Genomic DNA, 27,418 nt, shown 5'->3' with positions numbered 1-27,418 from the left:
ATTTTACCTTCGTCATATGCTGGCAGTCCCCGTCATATGCATGAATATGCTCAAGATGCTATTGCGTATGTTCGTCTCTATGGTCGTCCAGATTTATTTATTACATTTGCATGTAATCAATCTTGGGACGAGATACTGCAGCTTTTACTTCAAGGACAATCGGCGGTTCATAGGCATGACATTACGGCACGTGTCTTCCGGCAAAAGTTGAAATCACTGATAAACTACCTTGTAAAACATGAAGTGTTTGGGTCAGTGCGATGCTGGATGTACTCAGTGGAATGGCAAAAACGAGGTTTGCCACACGCACATATACTAATCTGGCTACATAAAAAAATTATTTCGAACGAAATTGATGATGTGATTTCCACTGAAATACCTGATAAAAATGTCGATAAGGGGTTACATGATATTATTGTAAAAAATATGATACATGGACCTTGCGGTGCACTGAACGAAAATTCACCATGCATGGCCAAAGGAAGGTGCACAAAGCAATATCCTCGACTTTTAGTATCAAACACAATTACTGGCAATGATGGTTACCCACAATATAGAAGAAGATCTACTGAAGATGGCGGTAAAACAGCAATAATAAAGAAGCGTAACGGTACCACCATCGAAGTAGATAACCAGTGGGTTGTTCCATATTCCCCATTATTATCAAAAACATTTAATGCACACATAAACGTTGAATACTGTAACTCCGTAAAGGCAATCAAATACATATGTAAATACGTCAACAAAGGCAGTGACATGGCAGTTTTTGGCTTGCAGCCCGAAATCAAAGATTTCGATGAAATCGTAGAATATCAGGCTGGAAGATACATAAGCAGTAATGAAGCTGTTTGGCGAATTCTTTCATTTCCGATACATGAACGTAGTCCAGCTGTTGTTCACTTAGCGGTACATTTACAGAATGGTCAACGTGTTTATTTCACGGAAACCAACGTGCAACAAAGAGTCCTGAATCCACCGGATACAACATTAACAGCCTTTTTTTCGCTTTGTAAAAATGATTCTTTTGCAAAAAAAACTGCTGTATACTGAAGTGCCTTCGTATTACACGTGGAATACTAAAAATAAAGTATTTGAACGTCGAAAACAGGGTAAGTCAGTCGACGGCCAACCTACCATCTTCAAAGATACCACGATAGGAAGACTCTACACCGTTCACCCCAATCAACATGAATGCTTCTTTCTACGCCTGCTTTTGGTGAATGTACCCGGTCCGACATCCTTTGAGTATTTGAGGACTGTAAATGGTACTATACACGACACTTACCGTAGTGCATGCCAAGCTCTGAATTTATTGGAGAATGACCAACACTGGGATAACTGCATCAATGACGCGTGCGAAACGTCAACCCCAAGTCAAATTCGTGCATTGTTTGGCATCATTTTAACAACTTGCTCTCCATCAGCTCCTACAGAGTTATGGGAAAAATATAAGTCAAAAATGTCCGAAGATATACTCCATCGAAAACAGTTAGAGACGTCAGATATGACTTTTGATTTTACATCAGAAATTTATAACTACACTTTAGTTGTTATAGAAGATTTGTACGTAAGAATGGCAAACAAACCTCTTCAGGATTTGGGAATGCCTTCACCTAACCGTATCGCTGCTGTTTCGACATGTGTAGAATTGGATCGTGAACAAAGTTACAGTACGAGTGATCTATTGTCGTATGTACAAAATAACATTTCCAAGTTAACGTCGGAACAAAAAGACATTTATGATACGATAATGCATTGTGTCGATAACAACGTTGGAGAAATTTTCTTTTTGGATGCGCCAGGAGGTACTGGTAAAACGTTTGTGATAAAACTGATTCTGGCATCAATTCGATCAAAAAATGATATAGCGTTGGCAATTGCGTCGTCCGGAATAGCCGCAACATTGCTGCCTGGTGGAAGAACTGCTCATTCCGCTTTGAAATTGCCTCTGAACTTGCATTCTACAGAAACTCCCACGTGCAATATTTCCAAATCATCTGGGATGGGTAAAGTATTGCAGCAATGCAAACTTATTATTTGGGATGAGTGCACAATGGCACACAAAAAATCGCTCGAGGCTCTGGATCAATGCTTGAAAGATTTGCGAGGGAAGTCGAAACCCTTTGGCAGCACCTTAATATTGCTTGCGGGAGATTTCAGGCAAACATTACCTATAATACCTAGATCAACTCCTGCAGACGAAATGAATGCTTGCCTGAAAAATTCTAATTTATGGGCACACCTAAAAACATTAAAATTAACTACAAATATGCGCGTCCGATTGCAAAACGATGACTCTGGTCAAACATTTTCAGGTCAATTGCTGGCAATGGGAAACGGAAAGCTCCCAGTAGACTCAATTTCAGGACGTATACAACTACCTGCTGATTTCTGTAATTTAGTGACGTCCAAAAATGAATTGATTGAAAAAGTATTTCCGAATATTCTAAAAAATTATAAAAATGATAAATGGCTAAGTGAAAGAGCGATTCTCGCACCCAAAAATATAGACGTCCACGAAATCAACAATATTGTTTTGACCAAGATTCAAGACCAGGCAGTCCTTTACAAGTCAGTCGACACCGTTTTGGAACCAAATGAAGCGGTTAATTATCCATCTGAATTTTTAAATTCCATAGATCTTTCAGGGTTTCCACCACACGTGCTACAACTAAAAATAGGCGTACCAATAATACTTTTAAGAAATGTAAACCCACCAAAGCTTTGCAATGGCACTCGACTTGCCGTAAAAAAAACAATGGAAAACCTAATAGAGGCCACAATCTTGACAGGGCCTTTTGAGGGTGAGGTTGTTCTTATTCCTCGCATTCCCATGATTCCAACGGATCTGCCTTTTCAATTTAAAAGATTGCAATTCCCAATTCGATTAGCATTTGCAATCACCATTAACAAAGCTCAAGGTCAATCATTAGAAAAATGTGGTATAGATCTTAATACTTATTGTTTTTCCCATGGACAATTGTACGTTGCATGTTCGAGGGTCGGTAAACCTGACAATCTATTTATATGCAGCGACAATCGGACAGCGAAGAATGTTGTATATTCGCAAGTTTTACGCAGTTAATTTGTATTTTGGAACCAAATGAAGCGGTTAATTATCCATCTGAATTTTTAAATTCCATAGATCCTTCAGGGTTTCCACCACACGTGCTACAACTAAAAATAGGCGTACCAATAATACTTTTAAGAAATATCAACCCACCAAAGCTTTGCAATGGCACGCAACTTGCCGTAAAAAAAACAATGGAAAACCTAATAGAGGCCACAATCTTGACAGGGCCTTATGAGGGTGAGGCTGTTCTTATTCCTCGCATTCCCATGATTCCAACGGATCTGCTTTTTCAATTTAAAAGATTGCAATTCCCAATTCGATTAGCATTTGCAACCACCATCAACAAAGCTCAAGGGCAATCACTAGAAAAATGCGGTATAGATCTTAATACAGATTGCTTTACCAATGTACAATTGTATGTTGCATCTTTGAGGGTCGGTAAACCTGACAATCTATTTATACGCACAGACAATGGGACAGCGAAGACTGTTGTATATTCACAAGTTTTACGTAGTTAATTTGTATTGTATCTATCTATCTATCTATCTATATAAAAACGAGTTGTGTGTATGCATGTCTGTTTGTTTGTAAAAAGAGCGTTTGCATATGACGTCATTATTAGTACATACGGCTTTGTATATGGACAGACAATGGGAGAGCCAAGAATGTTGTATATTCGCAATTTTTACGTAGTTTGAAACACATATATAAATCTATCTATATTCACAGGTGGGACACAGGACACAACTACAATGGCGCGTAACTAATATGGCGCGTAACGACTTACGCGCGCGGGGGGGCTTGGGGGGGCGCGAAGCGCCCCACCAACTAGGTGTTGGGGTGGCGCGAAGCGCCACCCCAACAGCTAGTATATATATATATATATATATCTATATTCACAGGTGAGACATAGGGACACAACTACAATGGCGTGTAACTAATATGGCGCGTAACGACTTACGCGTGCGGGGGGGGGGCTTGGGGGGTATATATATATATATATATATATATATATATATATATATATATATATATATATATATAGTACAGGGAGCCCGGCGGCTTCGAAGCCGGACCCCAGCACTCGGCACGCGGTAGGCTTCTATATATAGATTCGCATTGTCGCTTGTCTTCAAAAACTTTTTTTGCTTCCGAAGATTTATCTAGTCCAGGTTTTAGATTTTCAAAGGTATGGTAGGCATTGATGACCACCTTTTTTTTTTTTATTGTTCAGGTGATGGGACAAAAACTTTTTTTGCTTCCGAAGATTTATCTAGTCCAGGTTTTAGATTTTCAAAGGTATGGTAGGCATTGATGACCACCTCTGTTTCTTTTAATTGTTTAGGTGGTGGGACAAAACTTCTTCTCTTGCCTCAGCTTGTCTTTAGTCATTATGAAAGACATATCACCGAACCTCTGTTTCTTTTAATTGTTCAGATGATGGGACAAAAACTTCTGTTTCTTCTGAAGATTTATCTAGTCCAGGTTTTTGATTTTCAAAGGTATGGTAAGCATATATGACCAGCTTTTTTTTTAATTGTCCAGGTGGTGGGACAAAAACTTCTTCTCTTGCCTCGGCTTATCTTTTTTCATTGTGAAAGACATATCTCTAAACCTTTGTTTTTTTTAATTGTTCAGGTGGTGGGACGAAAACTTTTTTTTCTTCCAACGATTTATCTAGTCCAAGTTTTTGATTTTCAAAGGTATGGTAGACACTGATAACATTATCCGTGTTAAAATCCAACACCCAATCATCATCGCTATAATTTTCAATTTGTTTGGTTGGGCTTCCCTCGGCTTGTCTTTCGCCATTATGATATACATATCGCCGAGCCTTTGTTTTCTTTTTAAAAAAATATGGTACGCATTGATGACCTTATCCATGTCAAAATCCCAAACCCAATCATCATCGCTATCATTTTCAATTTTGACACGTTTCCATTCTCGTTGTCCGGGTTGATTTTCATTGACTCGTTCACATGCTCGGTGTCGCTTGCCTTCTAACAGCGTGTGTTCTTCATTTTCATTTTTGAAACGCCACCGCTGTTCTTCTAACCACGTGTGTATTTGCTCTTCATTTTCATTTTTGACTCGCTCACATGCTCGGTGTCGCATGTCTTCTAACCGCATGTGTCTTTGCTCTCTTTTTCATTTTTGACAAGCCGCCGCTTATTTTCTAACTGCGCGTGTCTTTGCTCTTCATTTTAATATGACAAGTTTTTGGATTCTGATTATTTCAGACAATTTAGCAATGGCCTTTGCTTTAGCTGCCCGTAAAGGTATTGTCGCAATTGATGGTGCAAATCATCGTTCTTTAGGCCTTCCAACAGACATTATATTATAAAACTGATGCGTAGGAAACTCAACAATCTTATTTATGCTATACATAATATCATATAAGAAAATGCTTATATGATGTCATAAGAAATGCTTATAGATTGTACTAACATAGTACATGACAAAATTTGCAAAAACCAAAATTAAGGGTCTTAACGAATTTTCTCAGACTTCTGACCTATCTGGATCGGTTTTTTTTTAATGCAAGAATATCCCAAGATACCAACTCCAGAAAAAATATTGAGCCCTTTTCACTAAATCAGTATCGTATATCACTAAATCAGGTTAATTTTATATTGTATATGCAGTCCTAAATTTAAGAATTAATACACACAACATATAACCGTTTCAATTACCTGTTCCAGTTCCCGTGATAGAGATCTTCGTTTTTGCACGAATTTTTCAATATCCTTTTTAGCATCCTTAAGTGAGGTAAGAACTTGGGTCTGAATAAGCCTGATCTGCTGGCGTCTCTGTCCCAGACGAGTTTCAACTGTGGTGATTTCATGTAAAAGATCTTCCCTCTCTGCTTCCCTTACAATTGACATTTCCATATGTTGGAATTCCAAATCTTCAAATGCCTATAATGATTTCGTTTTAGTCACAAAAAAAAGAGAGAAATAAAAAAGAGAACGAAAAATTACAGCGCTGAGATTCGAAGAACAGTACTACATAAATCATAAGATAATATCTAACTTACCACAGCAAAACAGAGAGGAAGGTGGACTTGGTTTAATCAGACCGATCCAAAGATAAAAAAAAAAATCTCTTAATAATTTGTTTGAATCTCTGTAAAGACAGGTTGACACTTATAACATCAAGGTAAAGTTAATATTGAGACAATATTGACTTAACATGTCAAAACTAAAACTAAAACCTCTAATTTATAAACTAGAACAAATGCGAACTATGTTCTGGTCTTTAGAAAGGATAACGGGCGTTAGCCCTACTCCTGTTCGTGGTAGTTTCTGTCCGTAATACGATTAACTTGACAACTTATTGTAATTCTGTTCGTTTTGGGTTTTGTTAATTTGTTGATAGTTATTTATGTTTGTTAACACTTGAATTACTATTTAACTTTATATCTGCTTGTCTAAGGGTTAATGTAGCTCTTTACTTTTCTTTGAAGAGCTTTTTTTGTGGAAATAATTTTTTTGATTCAGTTGCACAATTTTTGTATTATTATCTTTTTTATTGGTAGGAATAGTCCTAGTTGTCCTAGTAGCAGTGGTCATAGTAGAAGTAGTCAAAGTAATAGTCGTAGTAGTTTTAGTGGTAGTAGTCGCAAGCAGTAGTAATCGTTGCAGTGGTAGTCGTAGTAGCAGTAGTCGAAATAATAGTCGCAGTAATAGTAGTAGTAGCCGTAGCGGTAGAAATCGTAGCATTAGCAATAGTTGTAGTAGTAACAGTCACAGCAGTTGTAGGTGTAGTAGTAGTCATAACAATAGTAGTCATTGCAGTAGTAGTCGTAGCAGCAGTAGTCATAATCATATTAGTAGCAGTCGTAGTAGTACTAGTCTTAGTAGTAGTACTATAGTGGCCGTAATAGTAGCAGTCATAGGTGTAGTAGTAGTTGCAGTAGTAATAGTAGTAGTTGTAGCAATAGTGGTAATATACATATAGGTGTGTTTTGGTTAGTTCAACGTCCCCCTCAACATGACCTGAAAGTTTCAACTTGATACCTTAAGCCGTTCCTAAGATATTGGTGATACACCCTTCTGACAACCTGTAACCACAGGTTGTTGTGATTTAGTTCAATATCCCTCTCAACATCCTCTAAAAGTTTCCTCTTTATACCGTTTGTCTTTTTGGAGACACCTGATTAAACATGCCCCTTTTTCCAATTAAAAAAAAAACTATATGTTAACAATAGGCAACTTGTATATCTTAGAGTTCTTGACCCGAGGGCTGTGACCCCGGAGGCATAATTATTTAACTTTTAGCTATTTTCAATATAAAGGGTATCTAAAAATTTCGAAAGAATGTCTTTGGGGGGCAGCTATTGGGGAGTGGGAGAGGGCTGGTTGCCCTTCAATCATTTTTGACTGTAAAAATGGGCACTAGAACTTTCAATTTCTAATTGAACTAGCCCCCCCCCCCCTCCACCGAAGTTTCGGCGACAACATTATCCACACGAAGTGGCCTGAGACTGAAAAAATATAAATAATAACACAATAAAGGCTTGTTGATCTTTACTCAGGCAGCGCTATTACCCTGCCTGTGATATATTTCTTGAATCCAATAGTGGTACTTGAAAGGCTTGTCATAAAAAATTGAAAATTTCAACCAGTCGAAGAGTAAAAAACTTTATTGAGATTATTCCTCCATTAACCTTAGACTTCCTACGAATGAATCAACAAGTCAAAGGGAAGAAAATATTTCGTTCCATTCAGAATTGTCTAAATAAACGAGGATTCCAAATGTGAATGCTCCGGAACACCGGAATTAAGATCTCTTTCTGTGACTGTAAAAACGATCATTTAGATTGTCTGGATCTCAGAAGATTCTGCAGACATGACATTCTTCACTTTAGCGAAATAGGATTTTCCAAATTTACTGAACCTTTTTAAAGCCAGCTATGAGGGATGGCAGCGGACGTCGGGAATAGTAAAATTTTATCAAAAAAAAAAAAAAAACACTAAGCGATTAAGCATTTGTATTATGTTAAAAAAATGTGTTTTAGCCTCTAGGAAAAAGATTTTTTTTCTTTTAAGTAACAGATCTTTTCCCTCCCCCAGAATGTTAGTTGAACTCTCCCAGTCTTGGAGCAAACCTAGACACAGAGGGAAACCGGGTGTGAAATTCCCTTAGACCTGTCCGATTATTCCCCCTAAAGAATTGGAAGAAATATAAATATACATTTCTAGAACCAAACAACTCCCCCTAAAAACACCTCCAAAAGTTTTGGCTGCATATAAGCTGGAGTCATTTTAGGCCCTACAGCTTTGTTATTTTTTAGGAGGACCTTCGAGCCACCATTAGATGAGACCCCCCCCCCCCCTGTGAACCGTAAAGAGCAGCCTTATCAAGAGAAATCGAAGGTCTAAAAAAGAAATTTTGAGAACAATATATTGCTACAGGTGGGCTCACCAAACCGAGTTGAGGCTCAGGTCACAAAGGCCCTTTGCCTCAATATAACAACAACATATACCTCAAAAGAATGTACTTTTCATGCTGGTTTTGATCATACTGAATTGATTAAAATCTTAAACGGGTCTATCGAAAGTTACTGGGACGGCATGAAACGACAAATTTAGGATAGCCAATTTCATCATCGAAAAGAGATTTACAAAGCCATTCGGGGAACAGACCACCATGCCGTGGCATATTTATCCGTAAACGTATATAGCCTTTAAAAATGAACGGCTATTATGGACAATTTATAAAGAAGCACCCAAGGTAATACAGTATTGCGTAGTTGCACGCCAGCTATTAGGGGAGCGGTCAGTGAAAATTTCCGACTTTGGTAAGCGGTGCTTCAAATCTATATCTGTATTTGAATAAAACTGGCAATTAAAATATATGGTTACAGATCTCAATCAGTCCTGAAAGGTCTTATTGCGGAAACATGTTGAGCTTGAAACATGATTACTCTCATATATTTACCTTCACATACTTGGAAGGGCTGGGGGCATCTCCCCAGAAAAAGAAATTATCCGATACTCCTCATACCCCTCCCCCCATAAAAACATAACATTATGATTTTTACAAGTCATTTCGATTTTTGCAAACCAAAAAAAAAAAAAAAAAACATTTTCGCCTTCTAACCCATCCCACCCCCTAAGTTACACTATTTTAGGGGGGGGGGGTAAATATTTAAGAGTGATTAACGTTTTCGATGCACCCTGTTGTGCAAAAGTTTCCAGTTAAGCGTCCAGAGCTGGAGGCTAGGATTGGGAAGCAGGTCTACTCGTATTTAGGACAGCCCTAAATAAAATACCAAAAACAGACAGAAATTAAAATAAAACAGTATTTTTTTGTATTAAATTAAAGAGGCACTTTGACTCGTATTAGGCTGGCATATGCTGTCAATATAGTACAAGTCAAACTTTAGCGTTGAGACTAGAAAGCTTAGAAAACAACAGCCCCCTCATACACAGGATAATCTCTGCTTGTTTCAAGTTTCAACATCACAATTTACCATTCTATTGAAAAAAATCGTTTTTTTATTTGTTTATAACCTGAAAAAAATCAAATAAATTCCGATGTAAGATCCGATATAAAGTTACATTAGAACCACCACAGAAGCAAGAGTAAAAATTGAATCTGAGAAAACGACTCCAAATATAAACTTTTTTATTGTAGTAGAATAAAATGAATGATGCCTTCATGGTTTTATTAAAATTTTTATTGAAGTGAAATGGTGGAGAAACTGTATGTAATTTGACGTACATTAGAAATCATAAAATTTTCATTAAAAAGAATATAGCATCCGCAATGGAACTTCACAGACATTTTACAACCACATAAGAAAATAATTACCATATTTGTTTAATTATTTCTTGCTTTATGAACAAAAAAATATTAAGAAGTAACAGCCCAAGGGAACAATTTAAAAAGTTTTCAGCTGAGATTAAATTTCAAAGGAGGATATCTGAATATCTCAACCAATACAAAAAAAGAATGACACATATAGAACCCTTTTTTTTCTCAACAACCTAACCTTTATGATATGCAGGGTTTTTTTTTTTTTTTTTTCGAAGTAGCATTCACATTAGGTGAGCAGATTAGAATCAAAAGTCAGAACTTTCAACGAAAACAAACCAAACGTTGTGTTTTAATTCTTTTTGTTAGTGATATGCAAGGCCGTATCATGAGGGGAGGGATAACAGGTTCCCCCCCCCCTCCAAGAAATTTTTGTCTGAATCGTAAAAAAATAACAGAAATGCATATAACCAATTTGTTTTGCGTTTTGTAAAAATATCCCCCCCCCCAAATAAAATCCAATATGACCTTTGTGATATGCCTGCCTCTTTTTTCGTTTTTACTGTAATAGCATGCTAGTAGTTCCACCGAATGAAGTTCTTCTTTATTACTATTGCTGCTACTACAACCAAGAACTTACTGCAGCACCAAACCGCGTCAGGCCAACACAGTTGTGCAGGCTCCTCCTCCACTCCAATCTGTTCAAAGTTTACTCTTAGCTCCCACCCATGATCAACGATTTTCTTCTTTATTCTTTAATTTCGCTTAAATTTCCTTTTTAGTTTTGTATTTACACTTTCCTTTCTTCTTCCTCTTTTTTTTTACATCGTGGCAGAACTATGGGCTAATTCACGGCAAGATAAGGGTATAATATAGTCAAGAATATGTTGCATGGGTATCTATCTAAATTAATATTCGTAGTTGATAGTTTGAGCAGTATAGAAACCAAACTGATAAGCGTTACTTCATATAATTATTTGATACTATATCACCAAACCGCATAATAGAATTTATTTTGCGTGTCACTGCGAATATTTCTAAGATTAAGAATCAAGAATCCTAACTTCAAAAGGTTTTATACCACTAAATACGAAGCTATTTCTTTTAGAAACCAATTTGACTACCTCAATAAGCATAATAAAAATGTACTGAAGCACATTCTCTGTACTGTCTTACAGGACAATTGGTACATTATAAGTTAAATCATTAATACCTTTCCTTTGTCAATTTTAACAATTATCCTTTTTTATAATTACTCAATTTGGCTTTTAAAATCGCTCGGTCGCTATTTGCGTACTTTGCTAGTAAATTACCACTTGATGATTACTCCGCCTATACCAGTGTAAACACGAACCCTTGCATAAACAATCAAAATAATCTCTCTATCATCTTGGAATAGGATATCTTTTCACTTGTGCGTTTTTATTTATTTGCCTTTTCAACTCTCCAGGCAAATGCACGCTCCTATCAATAGCTTGTATATTACAACCTGGCAACGCGTCTGTTTATGAGAGATATCGTAAACTACAACACTGGTCTGCAAAAAGAAAAAAAAAACATATGTGGATTTACACCTGTTTTGTAAACTTAAGCATTGTAATCCACATCATAGTTGCAAAAAAATAAGTGATATTTCGCCATGGATAAAAGACATATATTTGATATCTGTTCCAATATTAGCATTTTTCAACCAAAGGAGGTGAGAGGTGAATCCAAACGATTAAGCAATAATAACTTCTATTTAAAAAGAAGAGTTTTGTATTTTGACTCTAACGTCGTTTTCTATCCTATAACCGTTGAATTTGCAACATTTCAGCTAAAGTACCCTGTTAAACAAATTTGAAGAGATAGAACAAAAAAACATATACATATTCGAATATATTTCAAATTAGGTCAGGTTTCATTATTTTCACCCCGAAAAGAGTTTTATTGCAGGTCACTGTGATAGACAAGGATACCATTTTTTTTCTATGTTTATAATGGATATCGTTTCATTTCTTATTTATCTTTGAAGGCCATTTGAAGAGTAAAAAACCGTTTGTATAAAACTTAAATCATTGACAGAAAAAATAAAAACTTTAGTTACATAACACTCTTCGATAGTTAGGTTACTTTTCTACGTAGTCGTCCATCAAATTAAGGACTATGTTTTAAAAGCTTTTCAATTCCTTCTAGATATATTAACAGCTTCTTTAAGTTCACCATCACTGCTGTAGTGGTTTCCTTTCAAAAATGCTTTCAAAGTGGGGAATCAGTGGAAGTCACTGGGGGCTATGTCTGGACTGTAAGGTGGATGCTCAAGACTTCCAGCTTAAGCTGCTGATGCATATCTTCCATCGATGTGGGTAAGTGAGGACGCACATTGTCATGTAGGTGGAACACTCCGCTGATCAACAATCCACGCTTTTTACTTAGGATCGCGGAGCAAATCCAGTGTGATATCTGGCAGCGGGCCTCTACATTTAGGGTCTCGTCTTTGGCATTCATCGAGCGGGAACACCCTTATGGTCCCAAAATACCATAGCCATGAGCTTTTTGGTCCGGAAAATGTTGTTTATATTTTCTTTTTTAAGGGTGTGTGTATGTGTGTGTGTGTGTGTGTGTGTGTGTGGGGGGGGGGGGGGGGGGTAATGGTGCCATTTCAGTGATTGACGCTTATTTTCTTGAGTGACGTGTGAAATCCAGGCCTCATCACCAGTAACAATGCAATATAAAATCTCATCGCCCTTTTTATGATAGCAATGTGGCCCCCATTAACCTCATTAACATTCGAGCAACTCACCAAACCCTTTTTTTGCAATAAAGTTCATCGCTGACAGTTCCGTATAAAATAGCTCTTATATTTCGTTAAAGAATGTATATAGTCCCTCAAGTGCGAATCGCCTATCTTTATGAATTTCCCATTCAGTTTTTCCTCCTAGCTCATCAGTCACAACAGAAGGTCAGCCCGAGCGCTTCTCACCAAGCACATTCGCCCGTCTGCCCTCAAAAACAATGAACCACTTTCAAACTGATGCGTTGTTCATTATATTCCCGTATATTTCATTTTCTACCGAAAATATGTCTTTAATTTTCTACTGATCGCAGTTTTCTTGGATTCAAAAACCTTGAAATAAACAAATTTCTTGAAATACATAAATTTTAGTCAGATTAAATATTATCTATAGATAATTTGTCGGAGCTGCAAACAGTACCAAGTTCTAGGAGGGTATTCAAGTCTTTTTAGTGGAGTCATACTAATTAAGAGGATTCCCCGTTGATTATTTTTAGCATAGTCCCTAAAGTGTATATTTAGTTCAGTCACCCTAACATGGACCTTAAGATAATAGTTCTTAAATTGGACTTAATCGAAGAACTTTGGTCAGTTAAAAAGTAGTTAGGTATTTTGATGTTTATCTCAAAGACCAAAGGAAATATTTAGCTTGCAAGTAACTAGCCTCAATTAAATATTAAATAAAAAAACTAGTTTTTTTAACTGAAAGTAAGGAGCGACATTAAAACTTAAAACGAACAGAAATTACTTCGTATATGAAATGGGTTGTCCCCTCCGCAATCCCTCGCTCTTTACGCTAAAATTTTTTACTGTTTTAAAAAGTAGAATTAAGAGAAAGAGTCAAACTTTAGCGTAAAGAGGGGGGCGTTGATGAGGAAGCATCTCCTTTCATATACGAAGTTACTCCGTATATGAAATGGGCTGTCCCCTCCACAATCCCTCGCTCTTTACGCTAAAGCTTTTAATTGTTTTAAAAAGTAGAATTGTGGCAAAGAGTCAAACTTTAGCGTAAAGAGTGAGGGATTGCGGAGGGGACAACCCATTTCATATACGGAGTAATTTCTGTTCGTTTTAAGTTTTAATGTCGCTATTTACTTTCAGTTAAAAAAACTAGTCTTTTTTATTTAATTTCTGAACATTTTTGAATTAATACATGTTTGATTTTGGCTCTCCGCACATAAATTATTAAAATGAAATTTGTATATTAATTCTTTTTTTGGCTAAATGACTTTCTCTTAGTTTTAATCAGACAATTTTGAGAAATAAGGGGTGGGGAAGGAGGCCTAGTTGCCCTCCAATTTTTCGGTTACTTAAAAAGGCAACTAGAACTTTTAATTTTTAACGAACGTTTTTATTAGTAAAAAATATACGTAACTTAAGAATTAACTTACGTAACGCACTTTTATATTCTTATATTTTTATTATGTATACGAGGGGGTTTGTACCCTCGTTAATACCTCGTTCTTTACACTAAATCGTAAGTTTTGCCCCAATTCTTTAGGAATGACCCCTGAATTAGAAAGGCCGTAGAATAAATAGTTGAAATTACTAAAAATACTTTAGCATAAAGAGCGAGGTATTTATCTCCTCCTAAATACCTCGCTCTTTATGCTAAAGTATTTTTAGAACTCCTCATATGCCTAATAATCTCTGTTCGTTTTAAGTTTCAATGCTACTCCTTACTTTCAATTGAAAAAACGTTTTCATTTTTATTTTTTCATTGTTTTTTTTTTTATAGTAATGTTAGAAAATCCTGTGCCCTTTTCATAGAATTTTTCTTCCCCCATGACATATTCCTCCAAGGAAAGATCCTTCCCCTCAACCCAACCCCCCAAACCAAAAAAAATACCCCTGAAAACGTCTGTACACTTCCCAATAACCATTACTGTATGTAAACACTGGTCAAAGTTTGTAACTTGCAGCCCCTCTCCCAGGAATTATGGGGGAGTAAGTCATTCCTAAAGACATAGTTATTATGGTTTTCGACTATGCGGAACAAAATGGCTATATCAAAATTTTGATCCGTTGACTGGAAAAAAATGAGCATGGGAGGAGGCCTAGGTGCCCTCCAATTTTTTGGTCACTTAAAAAGGGCACTAGAACTTTTCATTTCCGTTAGAATGAGCCCTCTTGCGACATTCTAGGACCACTTGGTCGATACGATGACCTTTAGACAAAGACTAAATTTGCTGAAACTTATATATTTAGAATCAGCATGAAAATCCGATTCTTTTGATGTATCTTTTAGCATCAAAATTCCGTGTTTTAGAGTTTCGTTTACTATTGAGCCGGGTCGCTCCTTACTACAGTTTGTTACCACGAACTGTTTGAAACATGGATAATCAAACAAAGGCATATATACTAAAATTACTTTCTAATCAAAGAATAATATTAATAGACCAAAATATGAAACATTAATATTGCAAATTTCTTGAAATTCAAGCACATTCCATGATAGAATGATTCATGCAACAATAGGCTAGGGAAAGTGGGTTTTCAATTTTAATTTAATTCTTGTCTTCCGTTTTTTCGTTCGTTTGTTTGTTTGTTTTTTCGTTGTTTTTTTTTTGGCTTGAACCTTAGGGCTACTCGCAAAATTTATAGATTTAATGTACATGCTTTCAATTTAAATAAATCAGCTTCTTCCAAATGAAAAATCCTATTTAACCTGATCCCTCATTATATGAACTTATATGAGCCCCCATTATATGAAAGATTCAGGGCATGAGGGTGGAAAAAAGAAAAAAAGTACGCTATAGGTTATTCGCTGATGGTACCCTAGGGATGATCCAGAAGTTTTGATTTTTTTTTATGGGACGATTCTGTCAATTTAGCGGTAAATGTGTTTCTTTAACTGAGGTACGATTTCGACCCTATCAAAGCCGGTTAAAAGCGACCTCGCGGCCGACCGAAGAAACGTTTTTCCGACAGCCTGTCCAAGTTCTTGACGATGGCAAACATCAGACAGGGCGAAGAGCAAATACTCGCCATCGACTGAAGCGGATGGAGGAGGCAGACGTCACTCTCTACGCCGAGCAGCGCCCGGCAGGAGACTTAAGTAAGTTAAGCTTCTTTTACCTCAGGCATTACATCTCATCTAAGAGGAAAGTGGGCAAAGTCTTTTCTAATCTCAGATTATTTTATTTAAGGCATTTAAACTTCTTTTCTTTTTCAATGAACCAGGGGAAAGTCACAGTTTCTTCTGCAACACACTTTACACGACGTCTGTGACGTTGTTAGGTAAAAACCAAATACAATTAAATGTTGACAAAGACATACCTTTCGTTCATGCTCTAACTGTTCCTGTTGCTGCTTCAATTTGTCCAATATCTGTGATTCTTCTTCTGCAGTTCCACAGAATGAACCATGAGCTCTCTTTAGTCTAGAAGAAAATAAAATAAATATAAAGGGAATAGCGATAAATAATACAAATACCCGTTCGAACAAGTCCATTTGAATAAGCGGTAATTGTAAAAGGTCACATAATTTAATCAATAATTAGGTTAAAACCTGTAATTAAAATTGCACTTTTCAAAAAGGACAAAAGAATAACCAGAATAAAGATTATGGTTCTTTAGTGTGCATGATTGTTACCCATCTTATTCACCAGGCTTTTAGTCAAAACCAGAAGACAGCCATACATCCTACTTCAGTGGGACTCTCCGGTGGACGGTTTGAGCGAGTTTCCTCTTATTTTTTCTTCACTTGAAAGATTAAACAGTCTCTGGCTATGAATATTGTGTATTTTAGGGAACCTATCACAAACATAGATGCTTATTTTATTTTTGAATGATAGATTCTAAGACTAAGAATTTCATTCCCATGTAACATTTATTCTTTTGGATCGTTGAAATTCCATATCCAAAATATATGGCTTATAGTCTATTCTTCTTTTCTGTGTTATCAAAATATTTTTTCATTTACTTTATTTTACACACATCTACTACACAACAATAAAAATGTCGTCGGTTGTTTAATTAGTCTTGTTTTTGGTATGAAAATGAAGTCTAGTAGCAGAAATGATTCACAACGAATGGGGTCCCTACTGCAACAAACCCTTGACAGCTGAGGAAGACTCACTGGCGAACACTCCTTACCCGTCCTATCCGACTCAGAAATTCTGTTCCAACCACCTCCAACAAATCCCAAAAGATTATTTCATTTTTGTAGTACCAGAGCTATTGTCCAATCTTTCTCTTACGCTCTTGGGGGCTATTTAGGAAAACTTTATGAAACTATTTAAGAAAACTATTTAGGAAAACTCTTCTGGAGATACGGTCTTCATGACCGTTTTTTTTTTTATTACGGATACAAATGTTAAAAATGTTAAAACAATTAAACCTGCAGACCAGAAATTTGAGTTCTCCGCAGCCTAGGAATTTGATTATCAGACTTTTGTCCACAAGAAGAGGAGCGCATGAAAAATTTGTACTGCAAGAATAAAATTTCTAGCTTTATTAGTCCTTAAATTAAAATAAAACCTTTATCAATGCCTTTAAGGCATCGTTTCTCAGTCGGGGGGGGGGGGGGGTCCTAACCTCTACGAAAGGTTGGAATTTCATTGGCAAGCGGTTGTAGTTGGACGGGGATTGTAGACCATTTTTATCTTAAAGTGACTGCTTATAGTCACTTAATAAGCAGAAGATATATAAATAAGTATTACATAATATACGTAAACAACGGCGCCTTTATAAATATTTATAAAGGCGCCTCTCTCCATTATATTATCATAAGTACAAAGAGGCCTAACCTTTAGGCCAGACTTTTAAAGAAGATTTTCGAGGAGAGGGGGGGGGGGGGTGAAAACAGGAAACAAGGGCAAGCAAAAGTCACAATTTTCCCAGCAATTTCCTCTAAACCAATCCCAAAGAACATTCGACTCCCACTTTCTGCAGGCACATAGACCACCATCCGAAGCCAATTTTTTCAATTCTTATAGTATTCATTAAGTGTGTTTGTATTAGTCAGGCAAGCTTATTTAGAAAGAAATGATTATAGGCAGAAAAACTAAACAAAACAAATTAAAAGAATTTATTATTCAGAGCATTCAGAATGATATTTGAGCTCACTTTTTAGTCAAAAGATAGCCTGAGACCCAGAACAACAATTTAGCTTGATTTTCTGTGCAAAACAGTTATTAGACACACTCAAATTCTAACTCACGATGCTCGTTCGTAAATAAATTAAGATGGCTTGGCAAAGGATCCTTGTTCGTATTTTCCAATAAACATACATATTTAATGTGCTGATGTAAAAAAAAGCAGTTTATTCAACTATAGTCTTCCTTTTTTGAGTAATGTTGCTAAATTTATGCAATACTTCCACTGAATTGATTCTGAGTTAGTCAAGTTTGATCTTTAGATTGTTGCATAGCTAGTTCGACAAAACTTTGGTTATAAGGTAGTCTGAGCACATACAAATATCATTTCAAAGACAAAACAGTAGCAGAAACCAAAAAATTTGCATGATCCTGATTTTTCTTAATTGATTCACCATTTTTGAAATTGGCTTGCTCAAACTTACCCGTCTAATAGAGATACACCATCGTAGAAGATTTTAGTGTGGATGTACTTTAAAATAGTGTCTTTAGTTTATGACACGCAAATTCAAGACATAGACAATTGACATAACAGAAGTCGAATGTATTGCTTTCTTTTATCTAAGCGAAAATAAAGAATTTCCGTACTGTGCCATTTTTACTATCTGTAGTTTAAACAATGTTTTGTAAAAACAATTATGGCTACAAAAGAAAATTTGTACCATTAGAAGATAGAACCAAAAGACCGCACCAAAAGAAGATAGAACCATTGAGAAATAGGCTATAATTCAAAAGTTATTAATTTCATTTCTTTCGCGGTATTTAGTGCGACGTGGATACAGTACGGTAACCCATTTATTACCAAAGAGAGAAACCGAACTAAAATAGAAAAGTTTACGCAAAATTTAAATATTCAATCACAATTTAACTGACCTTTATATGAGTTTGAAACTACTGGACAATGCAAACACTTTGGTGACAATCAAACAGTATCCTGTGAATTATGAGCACTTTATTTTTTGAATTTGGACTGCTATATTGATAGGTTAGCCCCATATTTGTTATCAACAGCATTGCAAATCCTTAAATACGAGTTTTGGTGACATGAAAACAATATTATGATGTATAGGACTTCAATATTGCAGAATTATTTTCAGCTTTGAAATCAATAGCCTAAGCAAATCCATAAACACCAGGTTTGGCAAAAAGCATTATCCGTAAGATATTTTCTCACTACATTTTGACTTTAAATTTCTGCACAGCATTATCCTTTGGGACACTCATGATTTTCAGATTGAGGGGATGACCGTCCAAGATTCTCAGGCAAAGGCAAAGCTTTCGCAAAGGTCTCTGCGGAGTCTTCTAATCTTGATGAACACAGCAAGGAATTCCCTTACTTCCCTACTTGCAAAGGCGTCGCACTTGGCCGCGCGTCAAATACTCTGCTCTGAGAGTACTGCAGGTTCCACAAAATCTCGTTATGACTAAGTCATTCCATCCATATTACATAACAAATCCTGTCCTCAAGGACGGCAGTCACAAACTAGTCGACTATGTGGCATCATCATTCCTGCTCCCTGTTCGCTCCAAAACCTGCTAAAATCCACTCCCACCCGCTTCATCCTTGTTCTTAAACCAAATGATGACATGGCGAATATTTCGTGCATTCGTAAGGTCTGTGAGTGCAATTCCTACAGAACTTTCAGCACTTACATTGATTCGAAAAACCAAACTAGGGACAAACAGTATGGATTATACAAGATATAGTTGACCCTAGACTGCTAAATGTCTAATGGAAGGAGTGGTTCAAGCTTTCGGCCCAGACTCATTTGGCCTTTAGAAAATTTTCACGTGACACAGCAAGTCTTTTGACGCAGTTTGGTATGAGGACCAGTTGAAGAAACTCCAAGCGCATTGATTTTGCGGTGGTCAAATCAATGTCCTTTCTAAATGCGTTTTCTATGTATGTGTCTTTTGCTACCAATAAAACGGCATATGCAGCTGACAACAAATACGAAGACTTAGTCCAAGCTTCACTTTCTCTGGAAGCGGATCCTCTTTGAGATAAAAAAGTAATGTGATGTGTGGAAGGTCGATTTTAACGCATCTAAATCAAAAAGAACTTTTTGTCACCAGATAGAAGGTCTCGTGTGGACATCCTGACATAGTCATTGATGGTGAAAGTATCAAGAGTGTTGGAAAGTTGACAAACTATGCCTTCTAGAAATGCTTATATCATCTGATCTCTCGTTAGGCGCACGACTCGAAGAGTATACTCTTTCTACATGACAAAGATGGTCTAATTCTTCATTCTAATAATTACCATGCACTCCAGGAAATCCAAAACAACCTAAGACAATTTGTAGCAGGGTTATATGGCGCTACACCTTTAAGTAGGGAATTCGACGTGGCGTCAATAGCAAACATTAACCTCCCACTGACGACATATCTCAACTAGTATCGCTGTTTTCCTAGGCAACAAAGCACAATCGGACTACCTACAAAAGGAGACATCCAATACTGATTACAAGAACAAAGCTTTGTCAAACTCAATATTTCTGCTTCGTACGGTCTCCTGTCCCGAGGCTTCATCCCTGACACCCTTCAAGTACATTCTTTCGAATGAAATTTTAGCACACGCAACCATCGAAAAAAAAATCTAGGTGAAAAAGGATGTTTTAAAAAGGATAACAATGTCAAGAGAAAACCTTCTTTCATGAATGGGTTACCATGATATTAAAGAAAGACAGTTGATTTTTTAGAAATAATTTATTAAATCATCTTAATTTTCATGCCACCATGTTCTTCTTTCTCGTTATTCCTAACATTTATTAGTATTATGTTCACGTGTAATTACTCTCTCCCATTCCTACTCCACCCGACCTGCATAAAGCAAGCAGACCCAACCTGTATAAAGCAAGTAGATAGTATTATGTACTCCTCCTGCTGAGTATTACAGCAAAAAGAAAGAAAGCAGGAAAAGTCGAGCTTTATATGCATAACATTAAGAACAAACCTTTCAAATAAGGCCTCCATTAATTCCATGTTTCTTCTAGCAGTTGAAACCTTTTCTTCCTCTGATCTCTTCCATTTCTCAAATTCACAATCTTTTTTCGCTTGTTTTTCGTAAAGATTTACTAGAAGTACTTCATCTTCACGTAGTTTCTGAGAATGTGATTGAAGTTCACTTATCAAAAGAGCTCTCTCCATCTCCACCTACGGAATACCAATAATTACAGACACAAGAAAACCCCTTAAAACAGGTAGAAACTGTAGCACACTTTTTTCCTCGGACACATTTGAATAGTTATTATCCACTTATAGTCAGTGAGTTTAGCAAAATACTAACGCAGATATTGAGAATACACGCGACAGAAATAAACTATGAAACTAGTGCTTTTTGAGAATGTTAGATTCAGAAATTGAATTCCTGGTTACACTTGGGTTTACAGGAATTAATTTATAAATGAAAGAGGAAGGAGAGCAAATCCTAAACATAATAATTACGCGTGAATTTGCATAAAAATATATTGATCATTCCTTCACCGCAAATCTACAGCCTAAAGATTACAGATAACTAGGTTTTGTCGGCAACCTCCAACTAGAATCTTTCAAAATGTTAGGATATGTCTTTACTTCAGTTTCGTCAGCAATTGGGTCTTACTTTGGTCGAAAGGGTTTGGCCTGGACAAATATTGCCATTAGTAACAAAAGTACACTTTGTGGTCTTGCAAATAATTCCGTCGAACACGTCGCGTTAGAAGTTTAAATTCTGATTGAAAGTATTTTACTAAATAGAGTGTTTATAGTACTTGAAAGGGAGTGACCATATTTTAAGCTTGGAAACGGGATATTCATATGAACCTCCTAACCTTCTAAATTCATCAAGAGTTTTGCAAAACAATCCATATGGTTTTACTTATTATGATGAATATAATAACAATAGGACATTATGAATAGCCACTTCAAAGATGCCTGAAGTTGACTGTTAGCAAACTCTAAAAAACGCATCAAAAATGTCTTATATTCATTTTTGTTACGTTTTTCCGAGTAAGACAAACGTTCCGGAGGAGGGGGGACTCAAATCCCCTACCCCCTCCCCTGGATGCGCAGCAAAAATAATACGTTACAGAAGATACCTTTGGTATAGGCCCACGAAGTGAGGCGTGGTGAAGTCATCTTATGTGTGTTACACTCATGTTTGTAGTTTATATACACTGGGTTTTGTTATGGCTGCCAACTGTACAGCACTGGGTTCTGGCTGTATGTTTCTTTTTTTACTCCCAGGAATATCATATGTTTTCAAAAATCAATTTAATTTATTGAATTACATTTTCGTGCGGGGTCTGATAGATAATATATGCTGATTTAGGGTATAAAGTTGCATCCACATTGAAGCATTAGTTTTTTAAGCAGGATTTCCGGGAACTTCATGGTTTTTCTAACCGCGAGGTGAAAAATCAAAAGGATTTTTCTAGGGAAAAGGGGCAATGGACCTTTGGCAACAACTTTCAGCCAATAAAGAAATAAAATTTATCTAATACCATACACAAATTAAAAAAAAAAAAAAAAATGAATTTAACATTTGTCGAGAAAGCGGCTTATTTATTATACAAGAACTTGTCCAAAGAAAAAAGTCTTTATTATTGCAGTGCTTACCCAAATACAGATAAAAGCAGCAAATCATTGATTATTGCAGTGCTTACCCAAATACAGTTAAAAGCAGCAAATCGTTGATTTTTTCAAAATCTTGCCAATACCTTACCAAATAAGAGCTAAGAGCTCATATGGCACTTGTGACGAGGCAAGAAGAGCTAAGAGCCAAGAGCTCATATGGCAAGAGCTCTAAAAATTCTAAAAATCAATAGATTGATTTAAAAGGAAATCAGAGGCTTGATGCCGGTCAGGATTTAAAATAAGAGCTCTGAGTCACGATGTCCTTCTAAATATGAAAATTCATTAAGATCCGATCACCCACTCTTAAGTTATAAATACCTCATTTTTTCTAATTTTTTCTCTCCCTTTGCCCCCCAGATGGTCGAATTTGGGAAAACGACTGTATCAAGTCAATTTAAGCAGCTCCCTGACACGCCTACCAATTTTCATCGTCCTAGCACGTCCAGAAGCACCAAACTCGCCAAATCACTTAACCCCTCCCCCAAACTCCCCCCAAAGAGAGCGTATCCAGCAAGGTTACGTCAATCACGTATCAAGGACATTTGCTCATTCTATCCACCAAGCTTCATCCCGATTCCTCCACTCCAAGCGTTTTCCAAGATTTCCCCCTCCAACTCCCCCCAATGTCAACAGATCTGGTTGGGATTTGAAATAAGAGCTCTGAGACATGAATTCCTTCTAAATATCAAATTTCGTTAAGATCCGGTCACCCGTTCTTAAGTTAAAAATGCCTCATTTTTCTAATTTTTCCAAATTAACCCCCCCCCCAATAGATCCTCCAAAGAGAACAGATCCGTTCCAATAGTGTCAATCACGTATCTAGAACTTGTGCCTATTCTTCCCATCAAGTTTCATCCCGATCTCTCCACTCTAAGCGTTTTCCAAGATTTCCGTTTCCCTCCTCCAGCCCCCTATGTCCCCGGATCCAATTCGAGTCGAAAATGGAGCATCTGAGACATAAGATCCTTCTACATATATCAAGTTTCATGAAGATCCGATCACTCCTTCGTAAGTTAAAAATACGTCATTTTTTCTATTTTTTCAGAATTAAATCCCCCCCTCCCCCAATAGAGCGGATCCGTTCCAATTATGTCAATCACGTATCTAAGACTTCTGCTTATTTTTCCCACCAAGTTTCATCCCAACCCCTCCAATCTAAGCGTTTTCAATGATTTTAGGTTCACCCCCCCCCCAAAAAAAAACTCCCCCCAATATCCCCCCAAAAAACTCCAGATCTGGTCGGGATTTAAAATAAGATCTTTGAGACACGATATCCTTCTAAATATCAAATTTCATTGAGATCCGATTACCCGTTCGTAAGTTAAAAATACCTCATTTTTTCAAATTTTTCAGAATTAACCCCCCCCCCCCCAACTACCCCAAAGAGAGCGGACCCGTTCCGTTTAGGTCAATCATAACCGTTGACGTAACCGTTCCGGTTATGTCAACCATGTATCTAGGACTTGTGCTTATTTTTCCCACCAAGTTTCATCCCGTATACTCTAAGTGTTTTCCAAGATTTTAGCTTTCCCCCTCCGAACTCCCCCCCCCCCGATATCACCAGATCCGGTCAGGATTTAAAATAATAGCTCTAAGACACGATATCCTTCCAAACATCAAATTTCATTAAGATCTGATCAACCGTTCGTAAGTTAAAAATACTTCATTTTTTCTATTTTTTCCGAATTAACCGGGCCCTTACTCCCCCCCCTCGATGGTCAAATCGGGAAATAACATAGCTTAAAATAAATTTGCTTTGAAAGGGAGATTTATCTTGATTTTTATTTACCGTGCTGAGAAAACTCGGAGGATTTTCCAAGGTATAGAGATAATGAATTTCTACAAAGGGTTTTTACCCTCTATTCCACCTGCGGATAAGTCAAGAATTGTCAAAACTATAAATGAATTAAAAGAGAAATCTTAATTTTTAGAATTTTTTTTTATTAATTTTAGAATTTCTTGAGAAGGGCCCTCACTTTAAACGGATCTGTCAAGAGAAAACCAAAAGAAAGAAGAAAGAGTCTTTAAAATAATTAATCAAATACGTTGTTTAAAGCAGCAAATAAAAAACTATATACATCATATATACATAATATATATATATATATATATATATATATATATATATATATATATATATATATATATATATATATATATATATATATATATATATATATATATAAATATATATATATATATATATATATATATATATATATATATATATATAAATATATATATATATATATATATATATATATATATATAATATATATATATATATATATATATATATATATATATATATATATATATATATATATATATATATATATATATATATATATATATATATATATTTATACTATGCATACAGTTTGTTATTTTTGCGAATTCTAGAAAACCATGTATCATTAAAATGTCACAGGGTAAAGCTCCATAGGTCAATATGCAAGCAGCCACTGATCCTTCATCCCACCCTGTTCAAAGCAAGTACTCTAGCATCCTCCGAAGAAATCTCTAAGATTTAAGATACTTGATAGAAACCGTATTCTTCTGGCTCATACACTTACCACGGAAAAAATTTAAGTGGGCACTAGTATTCTTATCTTCATTTTTCTTTTGCCTTTTTCTCCTATATAAATTTTTCACTCTTCTTATAGTTGACTTTTCATTTGTTTATCAGATTCACTCAAAAAATAAGTAAAAACACCCGTATGTTTCCTTTTTTCTGTTAACAACTAAAATTTTTTTCAAGGACTAACAATACCTTCATCACACGAAAACAAGACAAATAAGATAAAGGTTATCGATCTCACAATACAGCACAGCCTGTCCTTAGAAAAAAAAATGATATTTGGAGGCCAAATCAGGCTTATCACAGACCCACACATGGAAGTAATTAATCTGTCAATAAAAGCTTATCCAAATCATATCAAGCTTTCAATTAGATAGAAAAATAGAAAGAAAAATGACAGCTCTCCCCTTTGATTGGTAGGTAGCCAGGCACAAGCTGTGCTTTGTAAACAGGAGAAACATTCCGATCTATTATTTCTGGGAAACAAGGAACAGGTTTATATATAACTGAAAGCCGTAGAAGTATGAAATGAAAATATAGTCAGTAAACAAACAAACAAACAAACAAATATATATGTATGTATATATATATATATATATATATATATATATATATATATATATATATATATATATATAACGAAAAGAGAAATCATCAATGCAAGAGCACAAACACATTAATATATATATATATATATATATATATATATATATATATATATATATATATATATATATATATATATAAACTGAAATTTTTTTTTTTAATTGGACAAGTTCGATATGCCTGACATGTAAGTTAAGGCAGAAAAGCCACATCTCGAGTGGAATGCCAAAATGTCGAGCTAACATTTACCCGAGATATCGAAGGTTGAACTTCGACATAGTCAACGCGCAGTTTTTGGTCGGCTTCAACAAGGAAAGCTTTGCGAGAGTAACACTTTGGTTCTGTTTCTTCCCCATTGACCAAAATCGCGGTTGTCAACCGCACAAAACTTTAAAAGTGCTATGTTCCAAGAACCAACATATTTTTTGTTGTAAGTCACAGTCACATAATAAATATTGGACCTAATTTTTTTATTGTAAAATGTATATCACAAACCAATAAAAGGTAATCAATATACGTATCTAACTCCTTTCCTTGAAGGTGAACGTGCTTATCGATTCTTCGTTACAAGTCACTCTTCGTAGTAGAAGAAAACATCAGGGTCCGCTTGGCTCTTGCAGCTTGCCTCATAAATTTCAAGTAGATCTGGGCGCATCCCTGTTGAAAATAGTAGGCTCAGATGTTGCACATGTCTTAAAATATCTGTCTTCTTCATCCTGTACGCCCAGGGGATTTGTCAAATAATTCTCAAGCCGACTGGTTCAAGGCATGACCATCAAATTTTTAAACGAAAGAAGAAATAACGAAGACAGAAAAAAAAACCTGCCTTCCTTTCCGCCGACAAGTTGATGGACAGGGAGGGAGGATGATGCTGGACGAACCAAGCGCCGAATTTCTGTCAGCAATCATACGCAGTGAATGTCCTTGTATGATTCCAGTTCATACAAGGTAAGAGTAACTTACCACTAAGAGTTAGCAATCGGGTGGAAGAGCGGTCACGGACACATTTCGGTCCTCCAATAATTCACATTTAAAGTTCCTCCGGTTCAAATAAGTTACAACATATCTACCTTTCTACTAAAAAGCTGGTGGTGGGAGCGTTCAGGGTTTCGGAGTCGCCACTGGCCCGCTTTGTCTCTCTAGCCATATACGATATTGAACATCCTACGTGATTTTTATTCAAACAAGGCTTAGTATGTAGCCTTTCTGCCAAAAAGTTGACAAAAAGAGGGACGAGGCAGCGGTATCATTTCACAAAAATGTGGAAAAAACGATCATTTATAGCAGTATCTGCTATTTTTGTGTTTGATGTGAGCAATCAGTTTAATCCCCCTTCCCCTAAAAAAAAACAATCATGATTAAATGGCGCATATTATATTGATGTATATTATATATGTATATGATGTATGTATATTATATATATTATTACTGCAATTATGAATAGTATACTTAAAATTATGTTGGAACAGGAGTTTACCATTTTGCAGCATATAAGAGTACAATATCTTCTTTTTTTTTGGTTTGGTATATTTTCCATTTTAATTTGCTGCTTTATTAAATTTTTTTAAATAAATTAACATTTGATGGTACCATCTTATTTCATTACGCAATCTTCTTCTTAGATTGTTAGTTTGTGTACGTGTAAGCAAATAATTTCCCTAGACCACAATGGTTAAGCATAACAAAACGAGAAAACGTAGGACAACGAAAAAAACGAAGTAAATCGCAGCCAGTGTAGTTCAATCATTGGCTGAGATTTGCCATGTTCTTTTTCGTTAACCTACACTTCTTGCTTTGGAAGACGTGTAAGGTAGGATAAGAAACCCTTTATTGTAAAATGAAGTAGATTTAAAAGAATTTTGAATGTTAAATATAAATGGGTAACCATTCTTTTAGAATCTACCTATC

The 27,418-nt window shown here is 36.0% G+C and overlaps 1 protein-coding gene across 1 annotated transcript in view; it reads right to left on the bottom strand.

The window, feature by feature from the left end:
- The window catches only part of LOC136030088 (pleckstrin homology-like domain family B member 2), a 116,703-nt gene that overhangs the window by 29,165 nt on the left and 60,120 nt on the right, over nt 1–27,418 (bottom strand). Inside the window, exons 7-9 of the mRNA XM_065708753.1 lie at nt 20,663–20,862; nt 15,888–15,990; nt 5,767–5,991 (exon numbers count right to left, since the gene is read on the bottom strand). Coding sequence (XP_065564825.1) covers nt 5,767–5,991; nt 15,888–15,990; nt 20,663–20,862 — 528 coding nt within the window. The remainder of the gene's footprint in view (nt 1–5,766; nt 5,992–15,887; nt 15,991–20,662; nt 20,863–27,418) is intronic.

Source organism: Artemia franciscana, chromosome 8 (genome assembly GCF_032884065.1).
Source record: "Artemia franciscana chromosome 8, ASM3288406v1, whole genome shotgun sequence".
Lineage (NCBI taxonomy): Eukaryota > Metazoa > Arthropoda > Branchiopoda > Anostraca > Artemiidae > Artemia > Artemia franciscana.
Note: the sequence above shows the minus strand (reverse complement) of the source record. Positions and strands in the feature narration are given on the sequence as shown.